At 44.7% G+C, this 17,706-nt stretch overlaps 1 protein-coding gene across 3 annotated transcripts in view; it reads left to right on the plus strand.

Moving 5' to 3' along the window:
• KIAA0513 (KIAA0513 ortholog) overlaps positions 1-17,706 on the plus strand; it is a 41,706-nt gene that overhangs the window by 11,035 nt on the left and 12,965 nt on the right. For 2 of the 3 annotated variants that reach the window (XM_075189326.1, XM_075189328.1), the window contains exon 2: positions 15,774-16,283. In XM_075189326.1, the coding sequence (XP_075045427.1) occupies positions 15,937-16,283 (347 nt within the window). In that variant the 5' untranslated portion in view covers positions 15,774-15,936. Of the gene's footprint in view, positions 1-6,676; positions 6,782-15,773; positions 16,284-17,706 lie in introns of all 3 variants that reach the window. The other variant, XM_075189327.1, reaches the window with a different exon arrangement.

The following is a 17,706-nucleotide window of genomic DNA, read 5'->3' on the forward strand; positions in this document are numbered from 1 at the left end:
ACCCAGCTTAACTGAGAGGACGCCGATATGATGCACATTCAGGGAAAAATTGTCTATTGTTTAACATCTTAATGATCCAGCACCAGCTGCATGACTTCACAGCCTAAAAATGGAACTGATATCTGCGCTATTTGTGGAGAAAACTCGTCACCGACCACTACTGCTTGTTACAAGTGCATCACTGAACATAGCTATGTATAGGGTGTTCATACAATCATATGGGATTGGCTTTACTTTCTTATTGGACATTTATTTTGAGTAAATGAGGGGTGCAGTCTCCTAAAGAAATCATCACCAGTAGCAGCTATTTATATAGCGCCACTGATTCTGCAGCGCTGTACAGAGAACTCATTCACATCAGTCCCTGGCCCTTTGGAGCTTACAGTCTAAATTCTCTAACATATACACACAGACTGAGAGAGACTAGGGTCAATTTTAATAGCACCACAATGTGCACAACACATAAAGACAGGGACTATATGAGGTTAGAGTCCCTATGATCAGCAGTTAGTGGCTTACATACCTCACTTTGGTTTTCTGAGGCTATGCTAAGTTGTAACCAGTGCATCTATAATGTGATTTATTTTACCTTGCAAAAATCCTGCCTTTTGGCAACCTAAATGAGGATGGCATTATCTAAATTGGGAGGAGGATGTGGGCGTAATTTTGGGTGGGTTAGGTATGTGGACTTATTTGTCCTGACTTTCCAATTGGGATTGTTTGCAGTTCTGATTTTTATAATTTGGCACCGAATCAGGAGCTGCTCCCTTGCCGTACAGCACCATAGACTGAACTGGATGATCTCACTTATCTGTCTACATGTGTAACTTCTGTATACAGCACCTCACTCAAGATACAATGCTCTTGGGTCACGTTTCAAATAAATAATGATGCCGAAATCGTCTTGGTCACCCGCACCCTGCATCTCATTGCTGGTGGTGTGAACGGTATTTGCGACATGACGTAGAGACCAGTAGACCTCTAGCTGGTGATATTTGTCATGTAGTTTATTTGTGTTGCGTTCTCTATTTCCTGAAACAGCTGAGCTTGGACTAGACCACTAGACATTGTAGTAGATTGATTGTGTATATTGTATACATAGTATCAAAGTTCTATCTATCAGCAGAGGTGTGATACATAGTTGTCTTCTGTCACCTACTTGTCTTCTATGTTTGGCTCCTACAATCCTGTTATCTCTTTGTATCTTCATTGCGCCTCTCTCAGGAGATGTTTGTAAAGCGTCTGATCTGCCAGTTAATGGCCAATTTACAATTGCCTGATAGTAGCTGCGATATTGCAGATTGTGGCCGGCTTAATTCTTTGTGACTGTTTTCCCTCTGACATTGTGTAACAAATCCAAGTCACCGCTGTTCACCTGTAGAGTGACCGGAGATGTTGCACGTTCTCTACTGTCTGAGCGTGAAGAAATACGGCGGTGCGCTCATATGGCGCTAACAGTGGTCGCACCCGTTGTGAGCCGGTCGTTCGGGCACTGGCTGGAAGCTGTGTGAGATGATGATTTCCTCATTTGGATCCAGTGTATTTCTTAACCCATGAAATCCTGTTCGCCAACCAGGCTGACCTACAACAGGGCATGATTTTGGGGACTTTGCTGCAGTGTAATGGGGAAGGGGTCTCACCAATTCATTTCAAATTAGACCTGGGAGTAAATGTATTAAACCGCGGTATTTGCCTTCAAAGACATGGATGTGTCAGGCGCCGTCCCCGCACACACTAGAGGTGCCAGGAACAACCGCCTCCTCTGCCCAATGGGACACTACTTCCAGTTCTCGTCCGGAAGTTCGGGCTCCTGTCAGCGGTCAGCTGATACTGACCGCCGATCCCACGTCTACCAATGCCAGGCCACTATCGTGTATTTAAACCTGGCTCTGGCACCATTAGGGTGCCAGAATATCTAGGTCTCTAGTCTCCAGCACTTTGTTTGTCTCCTGCATCCACCTGACTTCTTGGATTCTGACCCGGTTCTGCCTGACCTCTCTTTTGGATCTCCCTCTGTACTCCTACTGATTTCCTAGTATTGACCTTTGGCGTTCTCCCTCCGCTCCTGCCTGCTCCTTCGGTACCTGTTTTCTCCGCACGGTTTGAATTTTGAACTTCACGGTTACTCTTGTTCACCTACACTTCGCCGGTAGCTATCTGGGAGGGCCGTGACCTGCACGTCTCTGCAGCGAACCCCAAACCCTCTTACGCGGGGTTCCCTGGTGAAGACCAGAGGCGTGTTTAGACTCCGCCCCTCCTAGCTTAGCAGCACCAATACCAGCAGATAAGACCTTCAGAGCAAGTCTGTTCATGACCTGCTGTATTAAACTTGCATGACGTAATCACTAAATATTGGCGACTTGCAAAAAATGCAGTTTAATATATGTATCTCCTGGACTCTATTATCGTTACTTTGATGAGGGGTAAACCCACGATGGAGCTTTAAAATAATGCCGGCAATTTCTGAGGCAGGTTATAGAGAATGTAAAAGGGGAGGGGATGTAACCCTTTTAAGAAAATCCGCAAGTCTCTGGTCATGCTAATGACACACCACGGGTGTTTACATGCATGAAGTGAGGAATTAACTCTAAAAACAAAGTACATTCATCCAGCTTGTTTATTGAGGTGACCGGTCGCTGTATCAGTATGACATAAATCTCTAGATTTACTGTTATATCCGCATTGAGGATCCCAGACCTGAATATAGAGTATAATAGTAAATATTTGCATTGTTATATAAAGGCGGAGACGTATTCGGGACATCTGCGCTGTGCACACCCCATAGTGTGATTCTCTGTGCGTGTTGGCAGGCCCGGGGTCTGTGTATCCTCCAGCCCACGTATGTTGTGTACACGAACGTCTGTTCCATGCCGTGCACCGCTCTGTTCATGTTATCTCCTTCCGGCCTGAGCTGCATTAACACCGTGACTCATTCTCCTAATCTTACAGGAGACAGAAGCCGGGTAGGAAACGTCTATAAATGATCAGGAAGCAGCAGCCGTACTGGGATATAAATGCCAAGCTCCCTTATTAATCAGCGGGGACCGTCCCAGTATTTCATGGCTGTTGGATGGAATTCTCAGTATCTGTTCTTATCCTGTGTGTACAAACAGCTGCACAGTACCACTTCCTTTGTCCTCCAAGTGGTTGTAAATATCTGTCTTTTTATTATTCATCAGTTATTTATATAGCGCCACTGATTCCGCAGCGCTGTACAGAGAACTCACTCACATCAGTCCCTGCCCCATTGGAGCTTACAGTCTAAATTCCCTAACAGACAGACAGACAGACAGACAGACAGACTAGGGTCAATTTTGATAGCAACCAATTAACCTACCAGTATGTTTTTGGAGTGTGGGAGGAAACCGGAGCACCCGGAGGAAAGCCACGCAAACACAGGGAGAACATACAAACCAGGGCCGAGTTAGTCAGAAACCAATTCTCATGCTGGTGTGTGAAACCCTCAGTAACACAGGGAAAACATGAAACCTCCATCCTGTTGGATGTAGTCTCTTGTCCTGTATGATGGATATAATCAGTATCTGCTCTTACTGTATATTACCACTTCTATTGTTCTGTGTAGCTGGATATAATTCTCACTATCTGTTCTCATTACACAGTACCACTTCCCTTGTCCTGTATACTGGCTGGAATTCTCAGTATTTGCTCTTACTATGATGTATAACTAACATTTATTGAAAGTGAGTATTTTAGAAATAAAACTGGTATGTGGTAACCCCCCCCACCCCCCTGATTAGATGGACATCTACTCTGACCAATCAGCTGCTAGTTTGAATTACAGCCAATTTTTTGTTGGTGACTTAATGCATCCGATGCCACCGCTCAGATTGCCCACCTCCCATTACCTGGTCAAGCTATGGCTTAGGTGTTGTAGAACTAAAGGTCCCAGCATGCTCTGTCAACAAGCACAGACCGATTTTTCTCTATAATAAAGGACTATTCAAACAGGCTGTATAATAGTTCCACAAACTCAGGACATAGAAGAATCGCTATAAAAAGCTTTAAAAGACGAATGAATGGTCGCTGCGCCCAGCTCTAGAAACTGGCAGCGCTGGAAGAACAGCTTTTACCAAGAAAACTGTTTTTTATATTGCCTATGGGATTAAACATCATAGACATGGCTTTTGTATGTATAAAGCAGCATTATTTGTTTGTGAGTCGGAGCCTCCGCGGGCATCGGGAGAGCTGACTGTGATTAGGAGTCAGGTTACCCGGCAATTAAACCCAGCAGGTCACTGTCAGCCGCTGAAAGGTGGCGACTGCATTATATTTTATTTTCAGCCTTTTCCAACTGTTTGGGAGAAATTGTCCTCCCACAATGAGGGGAGCTGCTGTCTGTATATAAAAATCCAACATTTTAAAATCTGGGGACACCGCATCATGGAGATGACCTCTCTCCGTAGGTTATGTATGATACACAATTAACCACTGAGCACTACAACCCTCATCATGTCATGTTCACTGAATGCGATAGAAGTGTTTATACAGAAATATATATATATATATATATATATATATATATATATATATATATATATTACGCTTACATAAATATAAGCTTATAAAGCCTATAGAATAAGGATTGCATATAACCGGGAGCTGATCAGTGCTGAGAAACAGGGACAGATCCTATAAAAACTGGGAAAACACTTGTGATTGGCTGATGGATAATGAGGACTCTCTGCTTTCACAGCCAGCAATGAATGAAGATAGAAGTTTAATTAGTTGGTGGCTCTGGCGTCCTTACATAAGAAGACATCGGAGCAGGGTTTCAGAATGTATCCATTTAAATTATTATTTATACATATAGATACTTGTATATGTATATTAATGTAGGATTCATTCATATCCCACTGTCCCCAACACCTTGCCCTCATTGTATTGCGCAGATTCAGATGACAGTAGTTTTATTATTCTTTATTTATAGGGCACTACAAAATTCCCTAAGCGCCGTACAGGAAACAGTGGACCATACAAGATAATACACTACAGAACAGTGAACAAAAATACCAGTACTTCAATAGCTTCAAACATAGCTAGTATAGTGGAGTTGGAGAAGTGACGGTAGAGACAGGAGGGAAGAGGGCCTTGCTCCTAAGAGCTTACATTCTAATGGGAGGGTAAACAGGAGGGACAATGGGGAGTCAGAGGAGATAATTGCAAGAGGAGCGAGTAGTGGGACGGGATGAGAGGCGAGGAGGTCAGGCATGGAGAGAAGGTTAGGTGTAAGGGTGAGGAGTTTGAAAAGGATTCTGTAGGGGACAGGAGCCAGTGTAAGGCGAGGCAGGAGAGGAGCGGCGGGAGAGGAAGATGAGTCTTGCTGCCACATTGAGTATAGACCTGCGGGGCGTGCGGTGGGAGGCCGGTGAGAAAGTTGCAGTAATCAAAACGGGAAATAATGAGAGCGTGGATGATGGTTTTTTTATTTGCACACAAGTTACTTAAGCCTGCATGTATAGATCTTCTCTGTAGGGAAATATGGTTGTGGGAATTAATTGTATCGCTCTCGTGAGATCTATACACAGAATATTACTGGTCAATCAGTTATTAAGCTTCATCTGGGTCCGGTGTTTTATCTGTCTTGGTCTTGTTTGGGTGTAACTGTAACATCTCTTGTGTCAGGCAAGTAACATTAATGCTGTGCTCCAGCTAGTGCCACACGAGCAATTTCCTTCTACTTTTTTTCCCCTCCTTTTGTGAGTGTTGCGGATTGTTTGACAATCCCGATGGATGGATATATTCCCCCATAAACCAGGACGCTTTATGTTCCAGCCCTTCGCATGTAGATACAATCGTTATTTCTATATGAATGTGGAATGATGGTATCATAGAAGACCTTCTCTTATGTACGTTAATCGCTGTCCTGCTACTTAGGTGTTACGTACTTCTTGGCTTTTGCGGAGACTGGTGCGGATGAGATTTAGCTCCTATGTAAAACGCTGAGCATATATAAATGACTCGGGATTACAATTTGAGTGAAAAGAAAATGTTCTCGAACACATGAAATACTTGTTCAGGAGGGAATAAAGCAGCCACTTATCGTGCCAGGGGAGAATGAGTGGTGATGGACACATAGGCAAACCAAGGGGGGTTACCTAGTGCCTGGGAACCCCCCTCCAAGCCTGGGGCACTGTATAATTGAGGTGGCTGGATCCAGCTCCTGCTTCACACAGCTCTGCTTGAAAAGGGAGAGCCCCTAACAGTAGTGCACGCAGCATTGCCCATGTATATTATGGGGATAGGAAGAGTTGGAGAGCAGCCAAGCACTGTCTAAAATTATAGCCACGCCCCCACGCATGCTGGTCACGCCCACTGGCGGTGTGGTGAGGAAACCCCTCCTCTACAAATCCTGCGTTTGCCCCCGGACAATTCCCTGGTGATTGGAGAGTGCAGGACTATGGGAGATGTTATCATAGAAGTGGAGACTGCAGAATATTTGGAGAAAAGCAGAGGCATCACTAAAATTCATACCTTGTGCCTGCTAAGCTAGGGTATATGTGGTGTACACAGTCAGGTGTTGCTTCAGCAGAGCAGATGCAGCTTGTATTTCAGACTTGTACAGTGCTCCCAACGTTCAAGAATTATTAGTGTGGCATTGACTCGTTGTACTGTCATTGCTGAATACTTTTAATATGTAATCTGGTTTCCCCGACAGCTGTGAACTCTCTGCAGGAAGAACGTTTACAACTGAAGCTCTCCCGTGTGACAAGGAAACTATATCCCATCAATGAGCACCTGGACACTGTGTACTTCTGTGAGGGTACAAATCACAAAACTAAGATCATGTGTCCTGTCACGTACTGAAGTTTTATGCAGCTTTAATACCACAAATAATACCGTTTAGTGTAAGATACAGGACGTCCTCTGGTTTCTTGTTTCAGTCCATTAAACGTCTTCTATCGCAAACATAAAATTCTTTTGGTTATTGGTAGCCGAGACCACTTACTGTGCTCAGTGGGACTTGTCTAAATCCTTAACAACCAAACAATGGTCCCATTAATCAGCAACAAAATCTATAGAGACCAGAGCACTCCTTCAGCATGAAGCTCAGGGGGGTGTTACAGGTACCTGACCAAACCAGCTGATAAAATGACCTTTCTAGATCCGTACCACCACGTGCATTGGCTCCTCTTGGCGGGCCAGTATGATACGTAGGCTTTTGCAGATAAAGATGTGGATATATAATAATGTTGGAAAGAGTAGGGACAAGGGAGATGAAGACTGTATAATAGTTGGAGGAAATCAGAAGTAAAAAAACAAGGCAACACAATCCAAACTGTGTTTCTGCTAAAGTGAGGTTGCAAGTGTAGGGTATATATGTGCACTGTTCAGCGTTGCCCTCTCAGAGATGTCTGCATCTCCATTAAATGTTGGGGATTGAGCAACTTCTCCTCCATGAGAGCGGCTGTAGCCCCATGTGGCGTTTTTCAGATCAGAGATGATAGAGTATAACATGTTGGCTACGTTTGCTATAACGTTATTGGCCCCTCCTCTGTGTATGATTCCACCAATCTGCAGCTGTACAGGGCATGTCTGTTGCCGTAGAGATGTGCTAGCCAATCGCACAAGCCCTGGCCTTCCAATGATGCATGATAGAGAAGCACCATTCTCTAAGTAATGGCTGCTTTCTCCGAAGGTAAGAATAGACCGTATATTGGACAGGGTTAGGTGAGTATAAACACACCATATATTATAGGGATATTATCTAGCTGGCCCTCCTCTATCGTCTGTGGTGTTTAATCTTTATTGGTGAAAGTGCAAGCTCCTTGATAATTGAAATATGTGGTTTATAGCACTAATATTACAGTATGTCAGGGTACTCCTGTGCCTGAGAGTGGCAGCGATGAAAGGACACTGCTTGACTAAGTCACGGTACTTCTGTACAATTTACATTTTCTACTCAAGTCTTCTCCAGACAATCAGCATCTTACACAGCTGGTAGAGAAATAATGTTAATTATAAATATCTTTCTGAGAAAAATACACATGAATCTTGTTGGTAAATGGGGTGAATGTTCCCCTCGTTCTTGCAGCAGGCTGAACGAAGGTCGACTATCCAGATCTGTATCTTGCCTCAGGGACTCGCTGACCTGTTTAGTCAGTGCAGATGGTCGCCCCCCCCTCCCTGTGCCAATTACATCTGATGGAGCAGACAGGGGCACAGTGCAGCCAAATATACGTCGCTTAGGAGCCTGTTTGCTCGCAGGGGGGGTGGGGGGTTAAATGCAGACATTTTAGAAATTTTAGGGTCAGACCTGTATATAGTAATTTGAATCGCTCAATAATAAGAAAAACAAGAACTGTCCAATACCTCATTGCTGGGTGTACAAGGGAAGCTCTCACCCTCTCACCTCTACCAACATTTCAGAAAAACATAGTTTTCAGGGTATGTTTTTTGTTTTCTGTATTTTAGCTCTATCTGCCAATCACTCTGCACGTTTCATCTGTCCCTTTGATATTATTTTTGTATTTATTTTATTCCGCATCTAAGTAGATGAAATCAATATGAAAAGTTTTGAAGCTTTTCTTGTCTTGGGAAGTTTCCGACAGGGGTTGTCCTGCCAAGGTGTGTACCTCCCCCTGGCGGATCCAGAGGGGGGGCGATCACTTCCCCTAGCAGTAATCTTCATACCTGCCGAGAGGTCTGATCATAGGGAAAAAGTGGGCACAGGCCAGCCGGGGCCAACCAAAGTGAAGGAGAGGCAGCTATGCAAAAAGGTTGTGTCTGTGGGAACCGACCCTCACTGACCCCTCTTATTCCCCAGCTTCTGTACTCCTTAATATACAGCAGGAAAAGATGCACTGTGATTGGTCAGTAAGTGCCTCCTCCTGCATCAACTTGTGCATCAGTGACGGGGCGAGACTTATTCTGAGGATTATGTGGGTATCAGTGAGGACCACGTCTGGGCGGCTGGCATTCCTCTCTACCCGATGCCATCTGTCACTGACACTTAAAGCAGAAGGAGGAGCATGGTAATCGTGTCATTGACCAATCGCTGCTCTCCTCCTGCTGTAAGTGTACTGAGGGGCACACTAATGACCGAGAAAGTCGTTATCATCACTGTTTATTTATATAGCGCCACTAATTACGCAGTTCTGTACAGAGAACTCGCTCACATCAGTCCCTGCCGCATTGCAGCTTAGTGTAAATTCCCTAACACACACACACGGGTCAATTTTGATAGCAGCCAATTAACCTACCAGTATGTTTTTGGAGTGTGGGAGGAAACCGGAGCACCCGGAGGAAACCCACGCAAACACGGGGAGAACATACAAACTCCACACAGATAAGGCCATGGGCGGGAATTGAACTCATGACCCCAGTGCTGTGAGGCAGAAGTGCTAACCACTAAGCCACCGTGCTGCCCCAGATACATGAGTACAAATACAGCATAATAACGAAAGTATGAGCTGCATAGGTACACAGAAATGTAGCACAAAACAAGCGGAATGTGGCAGAATAACAATCGCTCAATTAAATTGTAGCATAAACCGTAACCAGTTCAAGGATGGGGGGGGGGATGCACAAAAAGGGGCAGACATGTGACAGAAGGGTCCTGCTCGTAGGCGCTTACAACAGAGGATAGGTGAAGAGGGTCTTGGAATGCCAGGACGTGGCCAGGTAACCGTCAATCAGCTGTGAGGGCCAGAATCGTTTAGTTACAAAATATATTTTTGTAACTAAACAGATTTGCTCATACCACACTCAAATCAAAATATAAAATAAAAATAAATCAATTTTTGCATTACAATAAAATAATTAAACCAGCTATAAAGATATTCTATTTATGTTGGCGTCACTTGCCCAATTGTATATTTGCAGCTTGCGTCTCCGGTATCCATATCCCAGCAGCCTTTGCAGCATGCGACATACAGGATAACCGTTCATTCTCTACGGAGGCGCAGAGCTCCGGACACCATAAAGTCAAAGTCCAGCAATTAAAGAACATATCCGGGCACAGACAGATGACTGGTTTTATTGGCCCAATATTAAAAGCCATAAATTAACAAAGAGAAAACAACTAGCACAAGCTGTACAGCCAGAATGTTGCTGTGATTCTGAGATTCTGCCCGTTACTAACGGTGAACAGTTTATAGGAAAAAAACAAAACTTCCAGATTAAGGATGGGACCGTTCCTCGGACCGGGATTTTTTTCCTAATTCCAGGACAGTTGGGAGATTTGCCCTATTTAGCGATGCACATACTAGAGGCAGGTGCACAGGGCATAGACGCTTTCCCAATTTTGAAATGTTAAATAAATTAGAAATCTAAAATAAAATCCAGACTGATGGTTATACTAAGACCACATCTCTGTCTCATAGAAAGAAGCAGAATCTGTCTATCCTCTCCTAGAGACCAGGACATGGGATTTAAAACCTGACGTGTCCCCAGGATATATCCAATATAGTGCCCAATTAAACTACAGCTATTATCCTCACTCTTTATTTAATGTGGCCAGAAAATGTTCCCTCCGCTCTCTACCTTCATAGGACGTATATATTTATTCCTTCATAAATGTAGTGACATTTGCATTAAATTACATATACCACCAAGCTTCTGTCACAATTAATACAAGAATTGACATAAAACCATGATGTATTCGTATTCAAATACCGACACATAACACAACGCATTTTTTTTTTGGGGGGGGGGGGGGAGGGGGTCGGGTTCAACATATTAACTATGGCCCTAAGTGTTGGGCATCTCCTAGAAAATACCATATGCTGATTGTTATAGATACTCTCTGAAGAAAAATCAAACAGACAGTGTACCACACGGTACTCGCTGACAGTCAGTACCCACATCCTTGGGCACTCAGTTTTTGTGCCCTAAACCAGCTCTTCTCTTTTGAAGTAAAGTCATCCGTGGGTGTAAAATCCTCTTACACAATGAAATCCTCCCGTGAAATCATTTGGCTGCATCGTGCAGCTCACCACTATCATGTGTGGGAGGATCAGTCGTGTTTAGCCTTTATCTTTTGTATTAAAGTGCACATAATCTGCAAAATAGTGGAGGCAGACACTAAGGGCTAGATTTACTAAGCTGCGGGTTTGAGAAAGTGGGGATGTTGCCTATAGCAACCAATAAGATTCTAGCTTTCATTTATTTAGTACCTTCTACAAAATGATAGCTAGAATATGATTGGTTGCTATAGGCAACATCCCCACTTTTTCAAACCCGCAGCTTAGTAAATCTAGCCCGAAGTCTACATTCTCCTGAGTATGGGAAATCTACTATCCCTTCACTAGGAACCAGTGACATCACTGAGAGTGCAACCTATCCAGTCACTAGGAACCAGTGACATCACTGAGAGTGCAGCCTATCCAGTCACTAGGAACCAGTGACATCACTGAGAGTGCAGCCTATCCAGTCACTAGGAGCCAGTGACATCACTGAGTGCAGCCTATCCAGTCACTAGGAGCCAGTGACATCACTGAGTGCAGCCTATCCAGTCACTAGGAGCCAGTGACATCACTGAGAGTGCAACCTATCCAGTCACTAGGAGCCAGTGACATCACTGAGTGCAGCCTATCCAGTCACTAGGAACCAGTGACATCACTGAGTGCAGCCTATCCAGTCACTAGGAACCAGTGACATCACTGAGTGCAGCCTATCCAGTCACTAGGAGCCAGTGACATCACTGAGAGTGCAACCTATCCAGTCACTAGGGACCAGTGACATCACTGAGAGTGCAACCTATCCAGTCACTAGGAACCAGTGACATCACTGAGAGTGCAGCCTATCCAGTCACTAGGGACCAGTGACATCACTGAGAGTGCAACCTATCCAGTCACTAGGAACCAGTGACATCACTGAGAGTGCAGCCTATCCAGTCACTAGGGACCAGTGACATCACTGAGAGTGCAGCCTATCCAGTCACTAGGAACCAGTGACATCACTGAGAGTGCAACCTATCCAGTCACTAGGAACCAGTGACATCACTGAGAGTGCAACCTATCCAGTCACTAGGAACCAGTGACATCACTGAGAGTGCAGCCTATCCAGTCACTAGGAACCAGTGACATCACGGAGAGTGCAGCCTATTCCGTCACTGGCAACCAGTGACATCACTGAGTGTGCAGCCTATCCAGTCACTAGGAACCAGTGACATCACTGAGAGTGCAACCTATCCAGTCACTGGCAACCAGTGACATCACTGAGAATGCAGCCTATCCAGTCACTGGGAACCAGTGACATCACTGAGAGTGCAGCCTATCCATTCACTAGGAACCAGTGACATCACTGAGAGTGCAGCCTATCCATTCACTAGGAACCAGTGACATCACTGAGAGTGCAGCCTATCCAGTCACTAGGAACCAGTGACATCACTGACAGTGCAGCCTATCCAGTCACTAGGAGCCAGTGACATCACTGAGAGTGCAACCTATCCAGTCACTAGGAACCAGTGACATCACTGAGAGTGCAACCTATCCAGTCACTGGCAACCAGTGACATCACTGAGAATGCAGCCTATCCAGTCACTGGGAACCAGTGACATCACTGAGAGTGCAGCCTATCCAGTCACTGGGAACCAGTGACATCACGGAGAGTGCAGCCTATCCAGTCACTAGGAACCAGTGACATCACTGAGAGTGCAGCCTATCCAGTCACTAGGAACCAGTGACATCACTGACAGTGCAGCCTATCCAGTCACTAGGAGCCAGTGACATCACTGAGAGTGCAACCTATCCAGTCACTGGGAACCGGTGACATCACTGAGAATCATGTTTGCCTACTCTCCCAGAAAGTCTGGGTGAGTCCTGAATTTCAGGTAGTTCTCCCAGACCCCCCAGAAGAATAGACCTTTCTCTGGCATCCTGCCACCTCAGTAACACTGTTTCCTGTGAATTGCACCATTGTGGCCCCGCTCCACGAGATGTGATAATATATTTGTGCTTCATACTTTCCTTCCATTGTTTACCATTCAGCAGAGTGCCATCCTCTCTGTCTTTCATACTATCCATGTGTTGATTTCCTCGCAGTACGGTGGTTTGGGTGCCGGGAATCCGTGTGACATCCTTGTCGACGTGATATCCTATCCTGCTGTGACCGGTTTGGTAATGTAAAGGACAGCAGCCAATAGGGAGGCAGTTAAAGTTCTCGAATTTTGCTCATAGCCTATACAGAGCTTTAACCTAAAACCATGACATCCAGTTCCCCGTACTAGACTCTGTTAAGCAGGTCGTTGGTCTATACAATATCTCTCTGAGGGCTCTGTCTCCTTGGTATCTGTGTCGGCTATTTCAGTTTACCTCAGCTGAGGAAACAAGATGGCAGCTCCCTCTCACTAATAACCACAAGAGTGTAAAGAACTGAAGTTCTCTGTGCAGAATAAGTGAGGGCCACTTGTTGTACAGAACACGATGTGTGTGTGTGGGCGGATTGGTGCGTCCTGGGGTCAGCGTCCTCCTCTATGTGGAGACAGATCTGGCTCGGAGATGGATACTGATGTACTGAAGCCAGTGTTAGCCTAATGAAGCGAGTCGGCCCCTGTTCCTCTCCGCAGCCGTCACTCCTGTCCTGACAATTTCTTCAGACATCTCTTTCTGTGATGATCGGAGACTGTGGGCCGCGGTGCTGAATCCCCGGCGCTCTCTCTGGTTCTGGGGCTCGTTTGCACAATAGACAGTAATTAGACCAGGCAGGTTTGAGCATGTGAAGCTGCAAGATATTTCCTGAGTCCGACAATGGGTTTCGGCAACTCTTGAAATACGGGGACGTGTGTGTGTGTGTGTGTGTGTGTGTGTGTGAGGGGGGGTGTTTGAAGGATACAGGGGCAGAAAAACACGCATATAGTTTATAACTACAGCCAGGCTCTGGAGTATTTTGTTATATATGTTCTGGAGCACTTAGAAAAACAACCCAAAAATGTGTCTCACAGTTTTGTAGCTTTATTATAATTTTCTATACGTTACCGATCTTATTACACAGCGCTGTATACAGGATATGCAGTCATCCGCATCAGGAGCTTACAGTCTATATTCCCTATCACATGCGCACACACATGTACTTGTGTCTATTTTATCAGAAAACAACCAACACACACACACAGAGAACATACAAACTCCATACGGATCCTGGTTGGAATCGAACCCATCACTCCAGCGCTGTGAGGCAGCAATGCTAACCACTATGCCGCCCTCTCTGTCCTAGTCATAAATGACCTTTACAACCACTTATCCACAGATTGCCAAAGCCTATAAAAAGACCTCACCAGAGCACACCATTAAAGAGCGATAAAAGAATATAAGGACAAATTTACCACTTACAATATTACACATAAGTAGCAAAAACATTTGTGATGGAGGTTGAGGACAATGGAGCTGGTGGCACGGTGCCTGGTGGGCGATGATTTAGGTGTGAATGGATAATTGCAGCACCCTGTGCCTGTCAGTATGTGTTAGTAATCAGGTCTGCCCAGTGCTCTGTAGCTCATCTTCGCTGGTAACGGAGAGACAGGCAGACAGCGAGGCCTCTGACGTCCGCACAGCCATTTAATCTGTCTGCGTGGGCGGAGGTTCTGGGAAGGATTCTGGTGTTTTGTATTGTACCATATTCTCCCTGATACAATGAGTTCAAGAAGAGTCTCTGCTGCCAGTGAACACACAAAATAACAAATACAGCGACACAAACTGCCCAACGTCTGTCAGGGGAAGGGAACTTGGGCAGGCGGAGGTTTGCCAGTATCCTGGGTACACAGGAGGAAGCCATATTGTGAGCTGAATAAATCCTCATGTAGCAACCGCTCCATTCAGTAAGACCTGGCGACATCACTGTGCTAAACTGAGGACAGACATTTTTTTTCCCATTACCGTGGCCCGGACTGGTCATCATTGGTTTCTAGTGAGTTAACATGCGTGTTATTGTGAACACTGGTTCAGCCTATAAGATAACTGCCATAAAGTACTTTCGCTAGGGGCATAACTAGACATTTGTGGGCCTTCACCTCCTCTGACTTCCTGAAGCTCCCTCTACTGATCAGTCAGTGGCTGATTATCAACCAATAGGAAGCAGCCTACACTCTAAACCAATCACAAGCTTCGTTTTGGTTAGTTTGACAGCAGGTATGGCCTACTAGAGGGAGCTTCAGTAAGCCAGAGGAGGTGAGAGGGAAGATGTCGCCCGTCCCCACCATCAGGTCCCACTACAACCACAGTACTTCTACCTATTATATATGGGGCTCTTAGTGAACCCACAGGCTGCATTTGGTGATGGATGCACTGTAATAATTCATATTATTAGGTGTGAAGTGATCTTGGTCGTTTTCAGCTCAGCCGTCTTTATTATATTGCAATTGGCTGTCCCAGGTGAACATCAGTCAAGGCAGCAAATCACTAAATAGAAAGGGGAGGGGACTGACAACTGCACGGTGGTTGTCATGTACAGCTGGCTACAAAGTCATAGAAATCTTTAGCAGGGTGGCTATTGCCTTCAATGTAGTCCTAATACCCTTACTTATAAAATTCTGGATTATTGGGATGTAACTATTGCCGATACATCTATAAATAGTAAAATATCAATTCCATCGTTCCAACGTCATTTTATATTCCGTTTATTTTTGCAGTTAGGATTATTCTGCTGAAGAATGGAGGGGATATTGTTTGCACAGCAAATGGGACAGAATATCAAGTGAAATGGGTAGAATGGATATTAGTGCATTGTATGTGACGGTTGTATTTTGTACTATGTATTATCGTGTTATAACACTTCACCTGCCTGAAGTTACTTTAATTTTTACACTTGTCTTTCAGTTCCCAGAGTTTGTCTGAGATGCGGCTGCAATCGGCACTAAGTGACCATCTGTAATAGTGATTGACAGCTGTCACCTCTGATATACGGAGCAACCTGGACCCAGAACTACTTGTTGTGACCCAGTCTGCACAATAAGGGGGAGGCCGTGGGGGGGGATTAGCGATGGAGACCCCCGATGTACCCGTGGGGAACCTGATCGATCTAGATACTGAACCTCTGGTGGTGGTACCGGAATGTCCCGCACAGCAGGACATAGATGGGCTTCTAGAGTTGGAAGGACCCCCCCCTGAGAACGGGGAGAGAGAGGAGGAGATCGAGAGCGACGCTACGGAATCGGCGGACAGTGAGAACGAGACGGCGTCCCCCAACCGCCACCGTTGGAACCTCTCGCAGAGGTCGTCCTCCGAGTCCTTCTCGTCCAATCAGAGCACAGAGTCTGCCCGGGACGAGCAGCTGTCAGAACAGAAAGAGTTTATCAGGAAATACGTAGAGAAGATCTTCACTGGGAGGTAAGTCGGGGACAGTGGGTGCTGGCTCAGGGTAGTGAGACTTGTAAGATGTATAATACACTTGATTTTAAATTGGACCCTTAACTTTCAATTAATATTTACCATTTAATTTAGTTAGAGTGTAACTAGGAGGATGAGAGAGACTCAGCAGACAATCTAAAAGTCTAAACAGAAAAGTAACTTCGGCTTCTTGAGAGGAATAAAAATAGATCTAAAAGGTTTCTTTCTAAATTGTATTCTTTGCTCCAAAAAATATTTTTGTATTAAATTACTTAAACTAGGAAAAAATTACCTGTAAATTGCAGATGCTACAAATTAATCTCTTTGCAGAGTGTTATTGTGTTGCCACATTAAGCTCTGACTGTAAAGGCTGCTGTGGAACTACAAATCCCAGAAACATCTGAAACGTATGGCCGGCACTGGTGTACAATGGGCTACTCACGTTTTTGTTAGCCCCCTGCCAGCCTTCCTCTAACTGCCAGGGCATACGGGTCAGCAAACCAAGTAAATCTATAGGTCCCAGTCAGCTGGACAGTCCTGTTTAGCGCAGTAAAGTGTCATGTGACCAGATGATTAAACAGCGGACCCTAAACAACCGGGGGCTGGCTATGTGTTTGTCCTGTCGATGCGGAAATGTGCTGAGCTGGCATTCTGTGCCGTCACTAAAGCTTCATGTTGCCTGGGGCAATAGGCTGCTCCGTACCAGAGATTGGCTAATACCCTGTGTGCCGAATCCGCCAACAGATTCACCCACCCAGTGCCAGCACATTAAGCTTCTCTATGGCAGACAATCAAGGCTTTGCAATATTTAGTTCTTCTGTGAACCTGCCTCAATACATGTATTTATTATTTAGTTTTAGTACAGTTTGTGTTTATTACAATATTTATGTATGCAATCATTCATTAAATATTATTTTTGTCTGGGGAGGTAACATTGCATGTAATTGTTCTGCAGTTGTTACTAATTTTCAGATACAAGAAGTTATTTCTTTAAAAGTAAACAATCCGCATTAAGCTTTGATCGGGTTAAGTTGCAATTTGACGGTAAAAGTGAACGTCTGGTTGGGGGCGATGGTTTACTGCACAATGAGCGATGTTTGTAAATACCAGGACTATTGGATAATAATGCACGTAGTTTATACATTTTTCTGGGTGAACTGTGCTAGGGTAATAAGTGTGTAATTGCTGTGAGGAGGAGGCAGAAATAACACCTTTTTAAACAAAACATTTGTACAGGATATATCCAATATAATTGTGGCACCACTGTCTGCATTATTTGGCTCCATCATATTGAAGTATAGTAGAGCTTATAAACTGAGAGGAACATTACTTGTAAAAGATACGGCCATTTATTACATGGGTGAGTGGTTTTATTTAATAGGAATGTTAATTGTGTGTAATAAAGCTGCATTCACCGTTCCCT

This window comes from Mixophyes fleayi, chromosome 10, assembly GCF_038048845.1.
Source record: "Mixophyes fleayi isolate aMixFle1 chromosome 10, aMixFle1.hap1, whole genome shotgun sequence".
Lineage (NCBI taxonomy): Eukaryota > Metazoa > Chordata > Amphibia > Anura > Limnodynastidae > Mixophyes > Mixophyes fleayi.